This window comes from Pelophylax lessonae (assembly GCF_965119305.1).
Source record: "Pelophylax lessonae genome assembly, chromosome: 5".
NCBI classification, from domain to species: Eukaryota; Metazoa; Chordata; class Amphibia; order Anura; family Ranidae; genus Pelophylax; species Pelophylax lessonae.
The window spans coordinates 62,090,088-62,107,368 of record NC_138772.1 but is presented as its reverse complement, the minus strand read 5'-3'; the positions used below and the strand labels follow the sequence as shown (position 1 = coordinate 62,107,368).

Here is a 17,281-nt window from a genome sequence, read left to right as displayed (position 1 = left end):
CAATAAAACAGCCAAGCCAAACAGCTTGTGATATGCAGAATCAGGAATTTGTTGTCTTTCCCATGTGGAGGATGTGGAACTTTGTAATGGACTTGGAGAGTCTTAATTTCTACTGGAATATAGTGAGCGAGCTTTCAAGGTTTTTGTATGGATACTTTTAATGCAACACATAAGTAAACTACTGAGCGTTTTATATATTTACATTCTTTAAAGTGGACTTGTCAGAACCTAAATAGTGCTTAAGCTAACAATACTGATAACATTTTGTGAAACCTTTAAGCACTTGTGCTTTCTCCACATTCGTTTGTCTCCCTGGAGGACCTTAGATTTGAGGCCCAAGTTAGACTTCTGCCCAAGTGGAAAGCTTTCGGAGCTAGTTATCCCTCCTCAAATATCCCTCCCTCACCCATTCAACAGTCCAATGCCAGAGCCTCTGGTATTGCACTTCTGAATAAAGGAATCAGGAATGAATGGGGTTTAAAGAACAATCGTGACAAATGTCATGAGAAATGTTTTCCTCAATATAAGGAAAATACCTAAAAATCCCTTTATTAGGTATTTGAAATATTTTTTTCAACCTTATTTAAAATGATTTAATTCCTTTCCTTCTGCATTTCTTTTTTTTTTTTTTTAAAGATATTTTTATTGAGATTTCAAACATACATACAAATACAACGAACCAACAAGAAAAACCAAACCTTCTTGACAGGAAGGCAAACAAAGCATGTCAATGCTAACAAATATTGCTTAGATTGCTGATGCCCCCCGGCCACACCCCTTCCCCCCCCCCCCTCGAACCAACAAGCCTCTGCATTTCTAAGTGTGAGAAAAAGTGACAGCAATGGTTGTAGGGAGCTGCAGACTGTCATTATCATCGTATCTTTGGTCCTTTCCTGTCCATTATCCAGAAGGAAGGGCCTTTGTATAAATCCAAACTAGAAAACATCTGAATGCATTCTCACTCAGCTACTACACAGTGTACACCATCTGTGGGGACACAATATCAGAGCTGTGAGATTTAATGCCTTGCTTTATGCACAGGTTCTTCCTTCTGGCCAGCAGCAAGAGAAGGACCAACAATAAAATTGCACTGGCGACTTAGTGTTTGGGAGCACAGAGACTCTCATAATGGTTGCCAACTGCTCATTCAAAAAATTGTTGAATAACACATATTTAAAGGATGATGAGATCTGAATAATTTATCAAACAGCGGATATATTAGCCACTCAAGTACGCAACACATACAGGTTAAAGAAAACATATATTTTTGATAGCCGCCCTGAAAGTGTCACCTAGTTAGGAAGTCAAGGTCCTTAAGTACAGTCCATACCAGGAATCCCAGAAGCTTTACAGGGACATAGAAACTAATCCAGGAGGTACCTGCAGGCTTTGCAAGTTATTGTTGGGTCAGCCAATGTTTACAACCCAAGATGACAGGTACACTTTAATGTGGTTAGGCCCACTATGTCTCTGGCGCAGAGTAGAATTTAAGCATTAGGGTCCTTTTAGGATGAATCAAACAAATTCATTGACAAGCGGTAATGTTCAGCTCTTACCAGTTGTTTAGTTGGGCTTGGTATATGCCTGAGGGGCTCGGCCACAGGCACGTCTCTGCGACTCACTGCATGAGATACGCTGGAGTTACGCAAATAAGCCGTTAAACCTGGAGTAGCTTCTGCTTTACTTGGCTAAAATAAAGAAAGAAATTAGCAATTAATTAACTAGGAATCTACAAGCAATGCTGTGATTGCAATATTCATATCAAGCAGGATTCAGAACCCTACAAGTTAATTCTGGTGCTACCAACTATTCCTGCTATCACACGCGAAACCAACGTATAGCTGGGATAATATTCTGCTGTATAGGAAAGTAAGGCAATTTAATTTTGCAAACATCGCTTATACTGTAAAAGCCCAATAAAAAGGGGACCTAATTTTTTGCATGACTCACTGATTACATAATTTGCAAAAAGAGGATTTTGGTCGCACAAACGATCAGGAACCAATCAGAGTAACTTCCAGTTAGCTCTGACACAGTGATCACATGCAGGCTTGAAGCTCCTTTAACAATATAAACCTGAAAGTCGAATTCCAGCTAAAGCGTAACAAGTGGTAAAAATGCCCCCTACCTCTTCATATTACCTATACTAACTAACTTGTATATAAATGATGTATATACTTCCCAATTTCAAGCCCACTTCCTTCTAGTCATGTGATCCCCGATATTAGCCAGTAGCGGCTGCATGGGAATGGAGAAATCATCTAACGAAAACTAGGAAAGCAAGGAGCGATGATGTCACCCATAGGCTCCCACGCTGCGGCTGTTGTCGGCGGTCCCTACTCTTCCATGCAGCCGCTGCTCCCTGACATAGGTGACCAGGATCAAATGACCAGACCGAAGCAGGCTGAAAATAGGTAAGTGTATGCATCTTTTTTTTTACAAAGGTTAGTTAGAAGTTAGCAGAGGGGGAGGGAGCATTTTAGTTAGGTTTTAGCTGGAATTCTTCGAAGAGTAACTCTACTTTTGTTGAAAAAAAAAAAAACATTCTCCTCTGGGTAATCTGGGTGAATGTATATTGCAAGGATTTTACCAAATGTTGTTTCAGATTTCTACCTTTGTTATTTCTGAAGAAACAGCTGTTTGTTTCCCTGTGTCCATGTGAACAGTGAATCTAATCTGCATGGGAGGGATTTTATAATTATCAATCAATTGCTGCACTTGCAGGGCTCTAATGAGGAAAGTGACAGGGTATGCAACCCTTTGGATTTGATTTCCCTTTAAAAAATCACACCAAAATTAACATTTTTCTTGCAAGGTATGCCCAAAATCTGACTTGTATCTTAATGCAAACTTCTGGGAAAATCAGTAAGCCAATCACACAAGCAGGAAATTACATTTCTGAGGGACGTTCTGTACTTTTTCACTGTACAGAACACCTCCAGGTTGTTCTAGGGCGCTGCAGATTGAAAAGGAAAGGTGATTTTTTATAACATTCTAATAAAATATGACTTGAATAGCAATTGTATGTTAGTTTATTATTTTTTTAAATCTGCTATTATTTTCCCACGAAATTGGAGTTACCCTTTAAGCTTAGAGATGGCACTTTAGTCTGAAGGTAGCAGTGTCCATCTGCTTAATACTGTAATTGGCTGATACAATTACATTTTTACAAATAATAATATATTCATTACCAAATTAAAAAATATATATATTCACTAGGTTCCCATTTGAACAAACTATCTATAAGGTACCAAAAACTGAGATCTGTTTATACCTGTTTAAAAAAAAGATCTGCTAACACAGGGGTAGATTTACTAAAACTGGTGCACCCAAAATCTGGTGAAGCTGTGCATGGTAGCCAATCAGCTTCTAACCTCAGCTTGTTCAATTAGGCATTGGCAATAAAACCTGGAAGCTGATTGGTTTTCATTAAAAAATGTGCCTCAATTTGCACTCTCCAGCTTTAGTAAATAAACCCCACAGTCACAAAATAGAATTAAAAAAATCAACAATTTTAAAAGCAGCTAGTAACACATAAATGTAACAACACTTAACATTGTACAGTAAAAGTTATACGTTATTCTCTCTTTTGACCATGTTTCCAGATCTCCTTTTTTTAAATCCTGACAATAATAATTAACCACTTTCCCACTGCTCACATTGCTGCTACTGCAGCAATGTGGCTCGTTATCGTCCAGCGACGTAGACCTACGTGGCTGGACTCCTCCCCCTGTAGGCGGCGCTCGCGATCGCCACTGCTCTTCCCCGATCGTCGGGGAATCGAGTGAGGAGATCCGCCCGCTTGTGTAAACAGAGCGGGCGGATCTCCTAAGTGACAGGCAGGGACAGATCGGAGTGTTCAGCATAGCTGAACATCCGATCTGTCCTTGTGTCACAGAGTCACCTCCCCCCCCACACACGTTAGTAAGCACCAGGCATACATTAACCCCTCCCTCTCCAATAAAATTAATCCCTTCCCTGCCAGTGTCATTTTTACAGTAACAGTGCATATATATAGCACTGATTACTGCAGTAATGTCACTGGTACCCCCAAAAGTGACAAAAATGTCAGTCAAGGGTCCGATCTGTCCCCTGCAATGTCGCAGTCCCGCAAAAAAAATCGCAGATCACCGCCATTACGTGTTAAAAAAAACCCACCAAAAATGACAGAAATCTTTCCCTTAGTTCGTAAACGCAATAACTTTTGCGCAAACCAATCAAAATACGTTTTTTTTACCAAACATAGGTAGCAGAAAACAAATTGGCCAAAAATTAAAAAAAAATTTGATTTTTACATTTTTTTGGGGGGGAATTTCATATAAAAAAATGCTAAAAATATTGTTGTTCTTTCAAAATAAACGCTCTTTTTTTGTTTATAGCGCATGATCAAAAAATCGCACAGGTGATCAAATACCACCAAAAGAAAGCTCTGTTTGTGGGAAAAAAAGGACCTCAAATTCGTTTAGGTACAGCGTCGCACGACCGCGCAATTGTCCGTTAAATTCATGCAGTGCTGAATTGCAAAATACCCCCTGGTCTTTCAGCAGCCAAATCCTCCGGGTCTTAAGTGGCTAAATCCTGACAATAATAATTAAAGAAAAAGAAAAAAATATACAAAATGACTTTAAATTTACTTTTTTCCCCTTAAGCATACACACACTAAAAGTAGTTATATGCCGATATATTAAAACCCAAATTCTTGTGGCTAACAAAATATTAGCGTTTCTTTATCCTAGCAATAGTTTAAACTTTAACTTGGATTTTAAGATATATTGTGTCTAATGAACTCTTCATGTCATGTTCCCGGACAAGGAATATCTCTGCAACTGTTCAATTAATGTAATTACGATAAAAGATAAAAGACAAAACAAAATATACAATGAGGTAACAGTCTATAAACAGCAACGGAATTCCCCTCCAATGGGATTAAGCACTTCACATGTGCACAACATCTGGGCAAGGGGACAGCAGCGAAAAGTCCGGGGGTTTAATCTCCTAAATCCCACTGGTGGGAAGGTCAGGGGAATGACTTGTGCATTAAAATCACTGGAAAAGAAAGACAAATAGAACCATGCCGGGGTCCAACCTCAGCCAAGGAAAAAACACAGACAAAGCTCAGCAAAGTATCATCTCAGAAGGGAAATTATACAAAACTGGTAGTAAGCTCGGTCCAATCAGAGGGAAGCGAGGGAGCCGTGTGTCATTCTCACCAACATTCTCTGAAACTCCGAACACTCTCAGTAATATATGAGAAAAAGGGTATCCTTTACAGATGTTAAGAAAACAAGAACATTTCTTGAACTAATAGAAATAAATTTCAAATAACAGCCTATAGGGACTTTATTTTCTGCAAAGAAAAAAAACATTTAATTACAGGAACCTTGTCCTCACATTCCCTTTTCTTGTTTTTGTTAGGAGGGACACTTTTGGCCCCGAATAAGATTTAGAAGTATCACACCATATAATACAAGTCAAAAAGGTATGACATCTAAAGCCCCATAGAACTTTAATTTTAATCAACTAAACACTGTACATTCCAGGTGTAAGGTCAAAACTAAAAGGTGTCCAAAGTACTACAGTTCATTTTCTTTATAGAAGCAGTCATAGCCTGAGAGTAGAAAAGCTTATCCTCTGCCAGCCATGGGCATCCGCAGGTAGGGGCAAGGGGGGGCAAATGCCCCCCCCCTGGAATCTCAAGTTCCCCTTTCAAGTGGTTGTTAAGCCACTTTATACCATCCTATCTGGTCTGTTTAATAATCCTATGTACCCCTATGTCTGTGTATGTGTTTTCAAAAAATAAGGCATTCTTTATCAGTTTTCAGAGGGCCGAGCGCCGCTCATGTGACCCGTCAGCTCTCTCCTCTCCCCATCTGACAGCTGCCTGCAGCGGTGGGGCCGAGGATTCCTCACTGATGTCAGTCGGGAGGGAAGGAGGAGGGGAGGGGGGAGAGGAGGAGAGTGGCAGTGGGTCTGGTGAGCGGCGATCGGCGCTCTGAAAACTTGCAAAGAATGGCTTATTTTTATAAAAGGCAGAAACACGGGCACACAGGATGACGGAGACACGAAAACGGACCACAGTGTCAGGGCTCAGCCGCCATGGTATACGGTGGTCAGTTTAAGAGGGAAGGACATAGCCAGGCAGGATCAGCCAGGTATTTTAGGTGATATGGGGGGGGGGGGGGGTAAATTACACGGCAAAGCACTGTGCTGTACAACATGCTTTAAGGGAACAGGATCCATTTTTTTTTTTAGGTTAACAAATGCTTTATAAATAAATGCTGCTGTTTGCTCTTTAAAAATAAATACTCAAAATAAGTATAATGACATTGTTGAAAAGGGGCGGAGCATGGGTGACCTTAAAATGTTGCCCTACCCTGAAAAAAGTTCTGCGGACGCCCATGCTGCCAGCATGCTGCAGAGAAGAACCTTTCCTCTCTGTATGAAAGCAGTAGTCTCTCTGCAGAGGTCCGGCATGCCCCCTCCAGATTTAGACCTATAGCTCACTGCTGATTGGAGAGCTCTGACATGATTTATTAATGGCAATTGGGTCTGTTGTTAACCCACATTAACAGGTTCACTTCAAAATTTAAAACAAAGCAGCTAATGACTAATGTCAAAAATAAGGTACATCATAGATTTTTACCTACCTGTATGTTCAAGGTGTTAATAGCACTACTTGGGTGACATGTTATTGGTCCTTCTGTATCAATTTTAAACACATAAAGGAGAAATTCTTCTCGGCTCTGTGACGGCCATCCTACGCTAAGGTGTGTCTCGCCAACTGCACTTGGTCCTATATTGTGAAGCTGTTGGAAAAATTGTTTCAATTAATAGTCAAAATTAAAAAGCCTGGTGGCGGGGTTTATGTCTTCTATACTTAACAGTATCATTTTCCTAATATAATTGCAGACTTTGCTTTGGTCTATCCTGGCATTTCGGGTGCTCCAGCTCCTTCTCCTTCATTTTCCATAATACAAAATAAATAAAAATACAGTATGAAGAGTAGGAGCCCCCCATAATGGGCAAGGGCGCAGCATGATGTGTGTACACCCGGAATCTTTCCAGCATCACTGAAAAATCAAGTTTGGATGGACTGACCTTATAATAATTCAGATCAAATGATTAAAGTGGTTGTAAGCCCTTACATGTACTCAGTGAAGTGACTGGCCTCAAGTGATACACAGAAATCAAACAAATCCTCCTACATAAGTTGTACCTGTTTATCTGCAGTCTTCTCTACATCCGTTCAAAGTGCTGAATTTATACTGTCAGCAAAAAGGGGGCAGAGAGAGCTGGAGTTACACACATCAGTGCTCAGTGAGGTGACCTTTGACAGCTGATTGGAGGGAGGGGACACCCTCCCCCCCCCACACAGGAACAGAAGAGTTAACCACTTGCCGACCGCCGCAAGTACATATACTGTGGCAGTCAGCCCCTCACAGGCAAAGTGACGTATGGGTACGTCACTAGACTGTGAGGCTCTGGGGAGCGAGCGCGCACCGCTAGAGGCGCGCTCCCGCTCGGTCACGGACCCCACCGCGCGTGTGCCTGTGACAGCGGGAGAAAGGCAGGGGACTGATGTAAACAAGCCGCCTGTCATTCTCCCCTGTGTATGAACAGTGATCATACGGTTCTACTATGTAGGACCGTTGATCACTGTTCCTACACTTCAAGCCACAGCCAATCACAGTAAGAATTACGCCCCTAGGGACACACACCACCCCTCCCTCTCAAATAAAGTTAACCCCTTCACTGCCAGTGTCATTTTACAGTAACAGTGCATATGTATAGCACTGATTACTGCAGTAATGTCACTGGTAACCCCAAAAGTGTCAAAAATGTCAGTCAAGGGTCTGATCTGTCCGCCGCAATGTCGCAGTCCTGCAAAAAAAATCGCAGATCGCCGCCATTACTCGTTAAAAAAAAAAAAACAAAAATGACAAAAATCTTTCCCTTTGTTAGTAAACGCGATAACTTTTGCGCAAACCAATCAAAATACGCTTTTTGCAATTTTTTTTACCAAACATATGTAGCATAAAACAAATCGGCCGAAAATGTTAAAAAATTTTGATTCTTACATTTTTTTTGGGGAATTTCATATAAAAAAAATGTGAAAAATATTGTTATTTTTGCAAAATTGACGCTCTTTTTTTGTTTATAGCGCATGATCAAAAAATCGCACAGGTGATCAAATTCCACCAAAAGAAAGCTCTGTTTGTGGGAAAAAAGGGACGTCAAATTCGTTTAGGTACAGCGTCGCACGACCGCGCAATTGTCCGTTAAAGTCACGCAGTGCCGAATCACAAAATACCCCCTGGTCAGGAAGGGGGTAAAATCTTCCGGGGCTTAAGTGGTAAAGGCTGTCAATTAGCTAGAGGTCTCTCCCCGTCACCTTGTTTCTCTTGGTGTCAGGAAAACTTGTCAGACATGACTCATATTAATAGCAGAGGAACTAATCAGCAGACAGAAGTGATACTTGGTGTTCCTAACTGAGACAAGTATACACTGTAGAGGCATATGCTTTGTTCATATTTCATGTCTGAGGTCTACAACCACTTTAAGTACACTTGCAGCAGCCCATAGTAACCAAAAAGATACATTTTGCTATGATCAAATGAAATATTAAACTATAGTTGTTTGGTACAAGTAGCATCATTTTGTCAATACGCTTTGCATTGCCATATTTTTTAGGTAGACCATAATGTGCCTCACCTCCCCAGGATACACATATAAAGGTCCGGACAAGGCCTGTCTTACCTCATAGATGTGTTGTACCAGAGGCCCGACTTCCTCCTCCTCAGATGGCTTTTGTTTGGGTTCCCAGTTGGCAATGGGCAAGATGATGTGAGGAGGATGAGACACACTGTAAAAGAAGATGGAGGTCTTCAGAATAAAAGTTTGATTGGTGTAATTCAGTATAAAATACGTGTCAGCAGGGCTCATGCATCAAGCGTTTCAAGTATAGAACTGTGGTAATGAAGCACTAGGAAGCGGTCTGAGGTTCTGTTCCTTATTGAAAATGCTTGTCCAATTGTGTTGCAAGAAAAGCAGGTCATGTAACAGACTATACCACTATATATTTATTCTCATAAAGTGACTTTTTATCATAACCATCTGACATACCTACACAAAGTGTGACTTCCAGAGGAAGAAGTGACAGAGGAGTATAGGAAGTTTACTATAAGTGGGTTGGGCAGTGGGCAAAGAGTCTTTACACCCAAATCTAACCAATCTTTTGTTACTTTTATGGAGACAGACTTAGAACCTCTGTCACTGGGCGGGGGGTGCATGCACGGACACACAATGGGCATCTCTGTCAGGTCCAGCAAACCTTGCAGAGACTCACGGTGTGTCAGTCGGATAAAACTTAAGCTGGCCATAGACAGTTTGAATCATAGCTGGTTCAGCAGGGACTGGCTGAGATTTGTACCATCTATAGGCAGGCTGAATGTACCCAAGGTAATCGATCGATCAACTTGGGCACAACCAGGCGGTCAAATTGTACATGCAATTACTGCTAATGGCTGTTATAGCCAATAGCAGTAATCACTGTGTTCTCCCGGCGGGATTGGCTTCCCCTGCCCCCCCTGCTGGGAGAACACAATGGCTCCAGGGGAGGGATTCCCCCATCAACTCTGACTGTGTTGATGGGGAAATCTAGCAATTTTCTTTCCTGCAACTTGTGCTTGCAGGAAAGAAAAACATTCTGTCTATGGCTGGCTTTAAAGATGGCAGCACTGAAAATGGGGTTAAAGGAGAGGTTTGCTTCAGCAAGACAATGCTGGACTCCATGCTTTAGTAAGTATGCTATTTTTTTTTCAATTTAGGACAGGAACAAGTGTTTGGGATTTTTTTTTTGGTGGCGGGAGTAGGGAAAGTATAGTTCCTCTTCAGAGCTAGGTTCACATCTATGAGGTTGCGGTTGATGCGGTTTTCAAGCGCATTTTGCGGTGCGTTTTGAACATGCTTTTTCAATGCATTTTGAGTTTTTTTTAATCCCTTTAATAAACAGTATACTGTATAGCTGGTTGTTAGGGAGTGGACATGGAAGCTAGCCGCTGCGTCCTTAGCAACTGATGGGGTCCCCCCCAATCCATACGAGTGAGCACCTCCCCCCCTCCTTAACCACACTAGGCAACATGCTCTCAACATGGGGGGGGGGGGTGCTTTGGGGCTTGCTGCCTCTCCATCCCAAAGCACCTTGTCCCCATGTTGATGGGAACAAGGGCCTCTTCCCCACAACCTTTGGAGCTGGCTGTGGGGGTCTGCAGGCAGGGGGCCTATCAGAATCTGGAAGCCCCCTTTAACAAGGGGCAGACCCCCCTTGCCCCAAAACACCCCCTCCATGTTGAGGGCATGTGGCCTGATAGGAGAGGGGGAGGCACGCTCAATCATCCCTTCTCTTTCCTGACCTGACGGGCTGCATGCTCTGATAAGGGTCCGGTATGGATTTTGGGGGGGGACCCCCAAGCCATTTTTAAAAAATAATTTGCTGATTATTTTTGTTATTGCCAGCAATTCTAGTTTTTACATTCAACTGTTAGCGTGGAAACCCCCTCATAGGTAATAAGGATGCTGTGGCCGGCTTCATGGCCTGCTCCTTAACAACCAGCTACTGTATACACTGTTAAGAGAAAAAAAAGCAAAATGCAACATGCAAAACACATGTAAAAATGCATCAAAAACGCAACATATGTGTTTTTGTTCCGGGTCCATTGAAGTCTATTACACGCAAAAATGCAATATACTTCACGAAAAAAGTCCCAGACCCTTTCCAAAAACGCACTGGCCGAAAAACGCATAGATGTGAACCAATACCATGGGAAACCAGGTAAATGGACTGTAGTGTGTTTCTGCAAACTGCAAATAGCACTAAAAAAACGCATAGGTGTGAACCTAGCCTAAAGGTGTCCCTCCTTGTTTTCTCAGAAAAGTGGGCGATATGTCCATTTAATCCTCACTCTACTAATGCGAAAAAAAATTCTCTATCTAGTGCACCCCTATTTTGACACCCACAATTCGAGGGATCATTTTGCCAGAATATGTACAGCATAATACAACAAGCATTTACTGTCCAGAGACAATCGTTTTTATATTACCCTGTTATCAATGAGGATGAATAAATTAGATATAAATGATAAAACCAGCATGTCCCCTTTGTGATGATCTTCAAAGAGGATTTCCTCAAATTAAAATTTTCCTGCAAGCAATGACAAAGAAAGTCTAAAGCTACACAAAGTATCTCATGCTGTAGCAGGATGCGAAGATACAGACTAAACTTGGGGGTATGGACATCGGGGCAGTGAGCAGGAAATTATTGATGTGATGTTGGGAAGAAAAAAAAACCCTTTATCCGGCAGTTTACACAACTGTAGCTTGTTATCCATAATAACTTAGTTCCTCTATCCATGCTTCCTCATTGAGGCCACTGCGCTAGCCATAGGACCAGAACATTCTTGGTTTTAGAGGCAACAGGAAGTATTTGTGAATGAAGGAATGCATATAATTATTCTACTTATATATCATGACAATATTAATCCTGTTATAGGCAGTTAAAGCATATCTGTGCACACAACTCTAAATGTAATTTGGGGCACGCTGTATGTGCAGCTAAATTTGCCTACAGGTTCCTTGTTGAAAATGTTTTATTTCCATTTTGATGCTATACAGTTCTATAAAAGTTGATCCTTTTAGAACATATCTGTGTTTCTAAGGTATTACACTTGTGTTTGTCAGTTTTGCCTATCCTTTCAGTACAGCACCATCCAATACAATGACACTATGGAGTTTATTTACTAAAGACAAATAGATTGTGCACTTTGCACATTACAGTTGCCTCAGACCTTAGTCAATTAGGTAAAGCTTCAATTTGCAAAGAACACCAAATCACATGCAAGGAAAAAAAAAAAATGAATTTTTGCTTGTACATGATTGGAAGATGGAAGTCAGCAGAGCTTCTGCTCATTTACTAAACTCTGGAGCAACTGCACTTTGCAAAGTGCACAGTGTATTTGCCTTTAGTAAATCAACCCCTATGCCTGACCTGTGCCCACCACCTTTGCCTTATCCAAAAATCTCGTTATTGGATCTTTTAACCCTATTGGATGTTATTCCAAGACAACGCAGTGCATTAAGGTTTGGAAAAAATTCTCCCAGGTTAACCTGCACATAGAGCCACCGGTAATGTAAATATGAAACCTGCAGGATTCACCTTGAATCCATAGTAGCAGTGAACCCAAACCTCAACTTTGGCCACCTTTTATAGCATTATGCTATATATACCTGTATAGACATGTGAGTGTTTTGCTACTGCATTCATTATATGTCTGCGGTTGCTGATTCCAATGATATTGTGAGTTATTCATTTTGGTTATTTTGTTGCTTAGAACCATCAAACAGGTCACAACTACCACTGGTCCCTGAGGAAGCCCACTATGTCGGCGAAACATGTAGGACCCTGGTGACCTCTATCTTTGTATTTTTGGTTAACAGCTTGCCGACCGCCGCACGACTATTTACTGCGGCGGTCAGCCCCTCACAGGCAGAGAGACGTAGTACTATGTCGCTAGCCTGTGAGGGTCTAGGGAGCGAGCGCGCGCCCCCGGAGGCACGCTCCCGCGTGGTCACGGACCCCACCGCGCGTGTGACCGGCGGACCCGATGTCCGCCGGTCACTCGGCGATCGTCGGTGCAGAGGGAGAAAGGCAGGCGGCTAATGTAAACAAGCCGCCTGTCATTCTCCCCTGTGTAGAAACAGTGATCATACGGTTCTACTATGTAGGACCGTTGATCACTGTTCCTACAGCTCAAGACACAGCCAATCACAGTTAGAATCAAGCCCCTAGGGACACACATAACCCCAGCCTCTCAAAAAAAGTTAACCCCTTCACTACCAGTGTAATTTTACAGTAACAGTGCATATGTATAGCACTGATTACTGTAGAAATGTCACTGGTAACCCAAAAAGTGTAAAAAATGTCAGTCAAGGGTCCGATCTGTCCGCCAGCAATGTCGCAGTACCACAAAAAAAAAATCGCAGATCGTCGCCATTACGTGTTAAAAAAAAAACAACAAAAATGACAAAAAACTTTCCCTTTGTTAGTAAACGCGATAACTTTTGCGCAAACCAATCAAAATACGCTTTTTGCGATTTTTTTTACCAAACATATGTATCATAAAACAAATTGGCCGAAAATGTTAAAAAATTTAGATTTTTACATTTTTTTTTTGGGGGGGGGGGGGAATTTCATATAAAAAAAATTTGAAAAATATTGTTATTTTTGCAAAATTGACGCTCTTATTTTGTTTATAGCGCATGATCAAAAAAAATCGCACAGGTGATCAAATACCACCAAAAGAAAGCTCTCTTTGTGGGAAAAAAAGGACGTCAAATTCGTTTAGGTACAGCGCCGCACGACCGCGCAATTGTCCGTTAAAATCACGCAGTGCCGAATCGCAAAAAAATCCCTGGTCGGAATGGGGGTAAAATCTTCCGGGGCTTAAGTGGTTCATTACTCATTTTTGTATATTATGTATGTCATTATCTGTTATGATATATTTTTTGCATCATCCATTTTTAACAACTGTGTTATGTAAATCTCAATAAAGCTGATATTTTATTACTTGTTGGTCCATATTATCTATTTTTACCACCGTATGTCAACGCCTGTAAAGTCCCAATTTTCGGTGGGTTCATGCCTACACCCCCCCCCCCCCCCCCTCACAGCATGTGATTTTGTGGGTAGGTGTTGGCATTGCCACAATCTAGTTTCTTTTGGCCACCTTTTATTCAAGATTTCACTGCTGTGTCATGTGTGGTCTCTTGTGTGATATCATGGTTTCCAGTCTCAGTGTTTCCTTGATGTTCTCTGACACGTAGAAGTTTATTTACTAAAGGTAATTTAGGCTACTCATTTTTGCAAAGGAAGTTGCCCTTTGCAAGGGAGACTTCCCCAGAGCTTAAGGCTTCATTCACATGTCAGCGTATCGATCGCGGGCAGAATCACCGCAATTCTGCCCGCGATCCGGAAATCATTGCAAATCGCGGGACGCCTGTGCGTTGCCCGTGATTTGCAATAGCACCCCAAACGCTGTGCGATGTTGCCGCGATTTGCGCCTGCCGAATCGCGGTAACATCGCGCAAAAAAAATCGCGGGACGCATGGCACCCAAAAAAGGTACAAGAGCTTCTTTGGGGGCTCATGCGTTCCGCATTTTTTTTTTGCACGATGTTACCGCGATTCGGCAGGCGCAAATCGTGGCAACATCGCACAGCGTTTGGGGTGCTATTGCAAATCACGGGCAATGCACAGGCATCCCGCGATTTGCAATGATTTCATGATCACGGGCGATCGATACGCTGAAATGTGAACGTAGCCTAAAGCAGAACTAAACCCTCCCACCCTTTCCAGCCAAAGAAGCTGTCATTTTAGCCTCAGTTTGATCTGCAGTTGCTATGGTGCTACACATACAGTATTACAGTATGATCAGTTTAGGTCACCAGCCACCCGATTAAGAGAACAAGCAACTGGAACACTTATCAATAACTGTTTTTGGAAATGGGTTTAGTTCTGCTCTAATAAATTAAGTGAAGCTCTGCTGACTTCCATCATCCAATCGTGTGGAAGCAAAAATGTTTCTTTTACATTTTCCTTGCATGTGATTGGGTATTCTTTGCAAAGCAAAACCAACACAAGCACCAAGCTCTGGGACAAATTCCTTTACAAACTTCTCTTGCAAAGTGAACAGCCTATTTGCATTTAGTAAATCATCCCCACATAGTGTCACTGGAACAGGAAGTCGGATACCAGATAATTAATAATAATTTTATATTGCTATTAAAGTAAACCAGTTAATGAGCTGCAGTTAAAGATCTTTAACTGTTTCACATTTTAAAACAAATGCTCCACTTTCAACTAAAAGTTTCTCTATTAAAACCCAAAACCAAAAATATAATATATTGCAGTTTACCAGTGATGGCTGCATTCATTTTCTTTTTTTAAGCTTTTTTTCCATCTGTTGACCTGGTTATCTAGCCACCTCCTGTATTAGAGTGCCCCCACTCTGGCTGAAGGAACACAGGGGGCACCTTTGGACAGGAACACTATCAATCTGTTAGATGGTCTAGTACAGGGGTGTCTAAAGCCCCGAATGTCGGCCGAACGATCGGCCGTCTTTTGTCCGGTGCTGTCCTGTCGGCTGAAAACTGCAAAACACTGCACATAAATTTTGTCGGCCAACAACAGCCGACTGCAGAAGTGATGTCATGTGATGGTTAACTTTCCGTGTGTTTTTTCTTTTCTGAGCATGCCCAGTCTTGCTAATCGGCTGTTTGTCGGCCGAATTCTGTACTGACTGGCGAACAATCGGCCGTTCTGGTGTTGGCCAACAAAAATTTTAATGCCTGCACAACAGATTCTGTTCGGCCGAAAAGTCGCTGTTGGTTGTCGGAAGCATCATACTAACAAGCCGACAATCCGCCGATCGTTCGGCGGCCGAATATTTACGGCCGACAATCGTTACGTGTGTACGGGGCTTTACTCAATTTCATCACGGGCTGCATCAGCATTAGGGTTGCCCTCAAAAGGCCAGTTGTATCTGTAAGAATAGATGTCCAGAGCACCCTACTCCCCCTGTCAAGAGCCCACCCGCTATCAGAGGTCAAAAGTCCCCTACCCTCCATTACATCACAGTATTCTCCCTTTACCTTATGCAGCTGTGGATGGAGCTGGGAAGCAGAAAATGCAGAGTCTGGAGGAGGACCAGAGGAGGGCTGGAAGTTCCTGAATGCTGAGACCAGGGGAGGCAGAAACAAGGGGGTGCTGAAGCTGCACAGAATCCGAATTAGGAGTTCTGTCCTCCTCTTTGCTGCCAAATGCTGAGACAAGGTGGGGGCAAAGATGCGGGGGTGCCGCAGCTGCAGGAGAGGTGCGAGGGCCACATGAAATGGCCTGGAGGGCCACATTCAGCCCGCGGGCCTTGTGTTTGTCACATGTGGTCTATTGGATTTGGATACACTTAAAAAGGCTGGCCATTGTAAGCACCCCACCAGGGGTAAATGTTTAGTCTTATCCCTGTAACTACAAGAAAGCTTGTTCTTTTGGAAAAACAACAGAATTATTGAATTGATTACCAGAGGAAAAAAGAAAAAAAGAAGGACTAAAAAATAAAACTAATGCAGCTATCACACCTAAGAGTTTGTAAACTGCAATATAATACATGTTTGCTGTTAGGTTTGATACCGCTTGAAATCATTTGCAGCACTCCGTGCATTTTACATCTAGCTCACAGCACTTGCTCAACGCACCACAACTAGTGTTTTATATTAGCCTATGACATGTATCAATGCCCTTATTTTTTATAGAGAAGACAGAGAGGCGATACAAGTATAATAAACAATAAAATAACATAAAATGTAGCCAGCTCTCCTACTCTTTGTAAGTATTCTCAGAACACAAATGCTCTCCCCTTTCTAGCTACAGAAGTCTCCAATTTTATCGTCCTCCAGGGAACAGAGAACCTGTTTCATTTTACTGTAAGTGATGTCAGTGCATACTGTCTGGATTTGCTACACGTTTTGGGAGGTCACCAAAGTCCAAGGATCTGGCGGTCTACCGAGAGGGGAGAAAAAGCAGACGCAGTCCCTCAGAAGCCTGCTTATGCTATCAAGCAGGATGCGGACTCGTATTTTCCTGGGACCTATATCCTGTTAGGTAAATCTTATTAGCCTGCGTTTTAAGGGATTTGCTCCTTTATTTAATGTTTATAGGACATGCCTTTAAACCATGCATTATTTTAAAATTGAATGAATCCTGCTCATTTTACGTATATTGGAATTGGGTCTTATTGAATACCGCACATTTGCCCTAAGGCAAAAAGGCTTTAATAGAGCTTTGCAAAAAGTGGAGGAAGGATGGCTGGACTGAGATGATAGCTATGGTGGGCCCATGCTCATGAGAATCTATAACAGGGCCCTTTTGGATTTTTTTTTATGTGTATACATTTTTTTATCTATTGCTTTACATCTGGTTTACATATATACAGTCTTTGTTTTACAAATACACATTTAAACCTTTACAAATAATTTCCAGAGGACTATGGGAAACAGCCCAACATTAGCTGCCATAGTCTTAATGAAACTTGATGAGTGGGCTGCCCGATAAGGGAGGGGCCACTACTGATGGGTAGGGATGAGCATAGGCAGGGGCCAACTGGCAACTTTCAGCCCAGGGAGCAAGTACAAATCAGAGGCCCATAGTGCAGCAACTCGGCCCCCCTCCCGCT

At 42.1% G+C, this 17,281-nt stretch overlaps 1 protein-coding gene across 1 annotated transcript in view; it reads right to left on the bottom strand.

The window, feature by feature from the left end:
* ITGA8 (integrin subunit alpha 8) overlaps positions 1-17,281 on the bottom strand; it is a 278,907-nt gene that overhangs the window by 29,912 nt on the left and 231,714 nt on the right. Inside the window, exons 24-26 of the mRNA XM_082258730.1 lie at positions 8,758-8,863; positions 6,648-6,806; positions 1,557-1,688 (exon numbers count right to left, since the gene is read on the bottom strand). Coding sequence (XP_082114856.1) covers positions 1,557-1,688; positions 6,648-6,806; positions 8,758-8,863 — 397 coding nt within the window. The remainder of the gene's footprint in view (positions 1-1,556; positions 1,689-6,647; positions 6,807-8,757; positions 8,864-17,281) is intronic.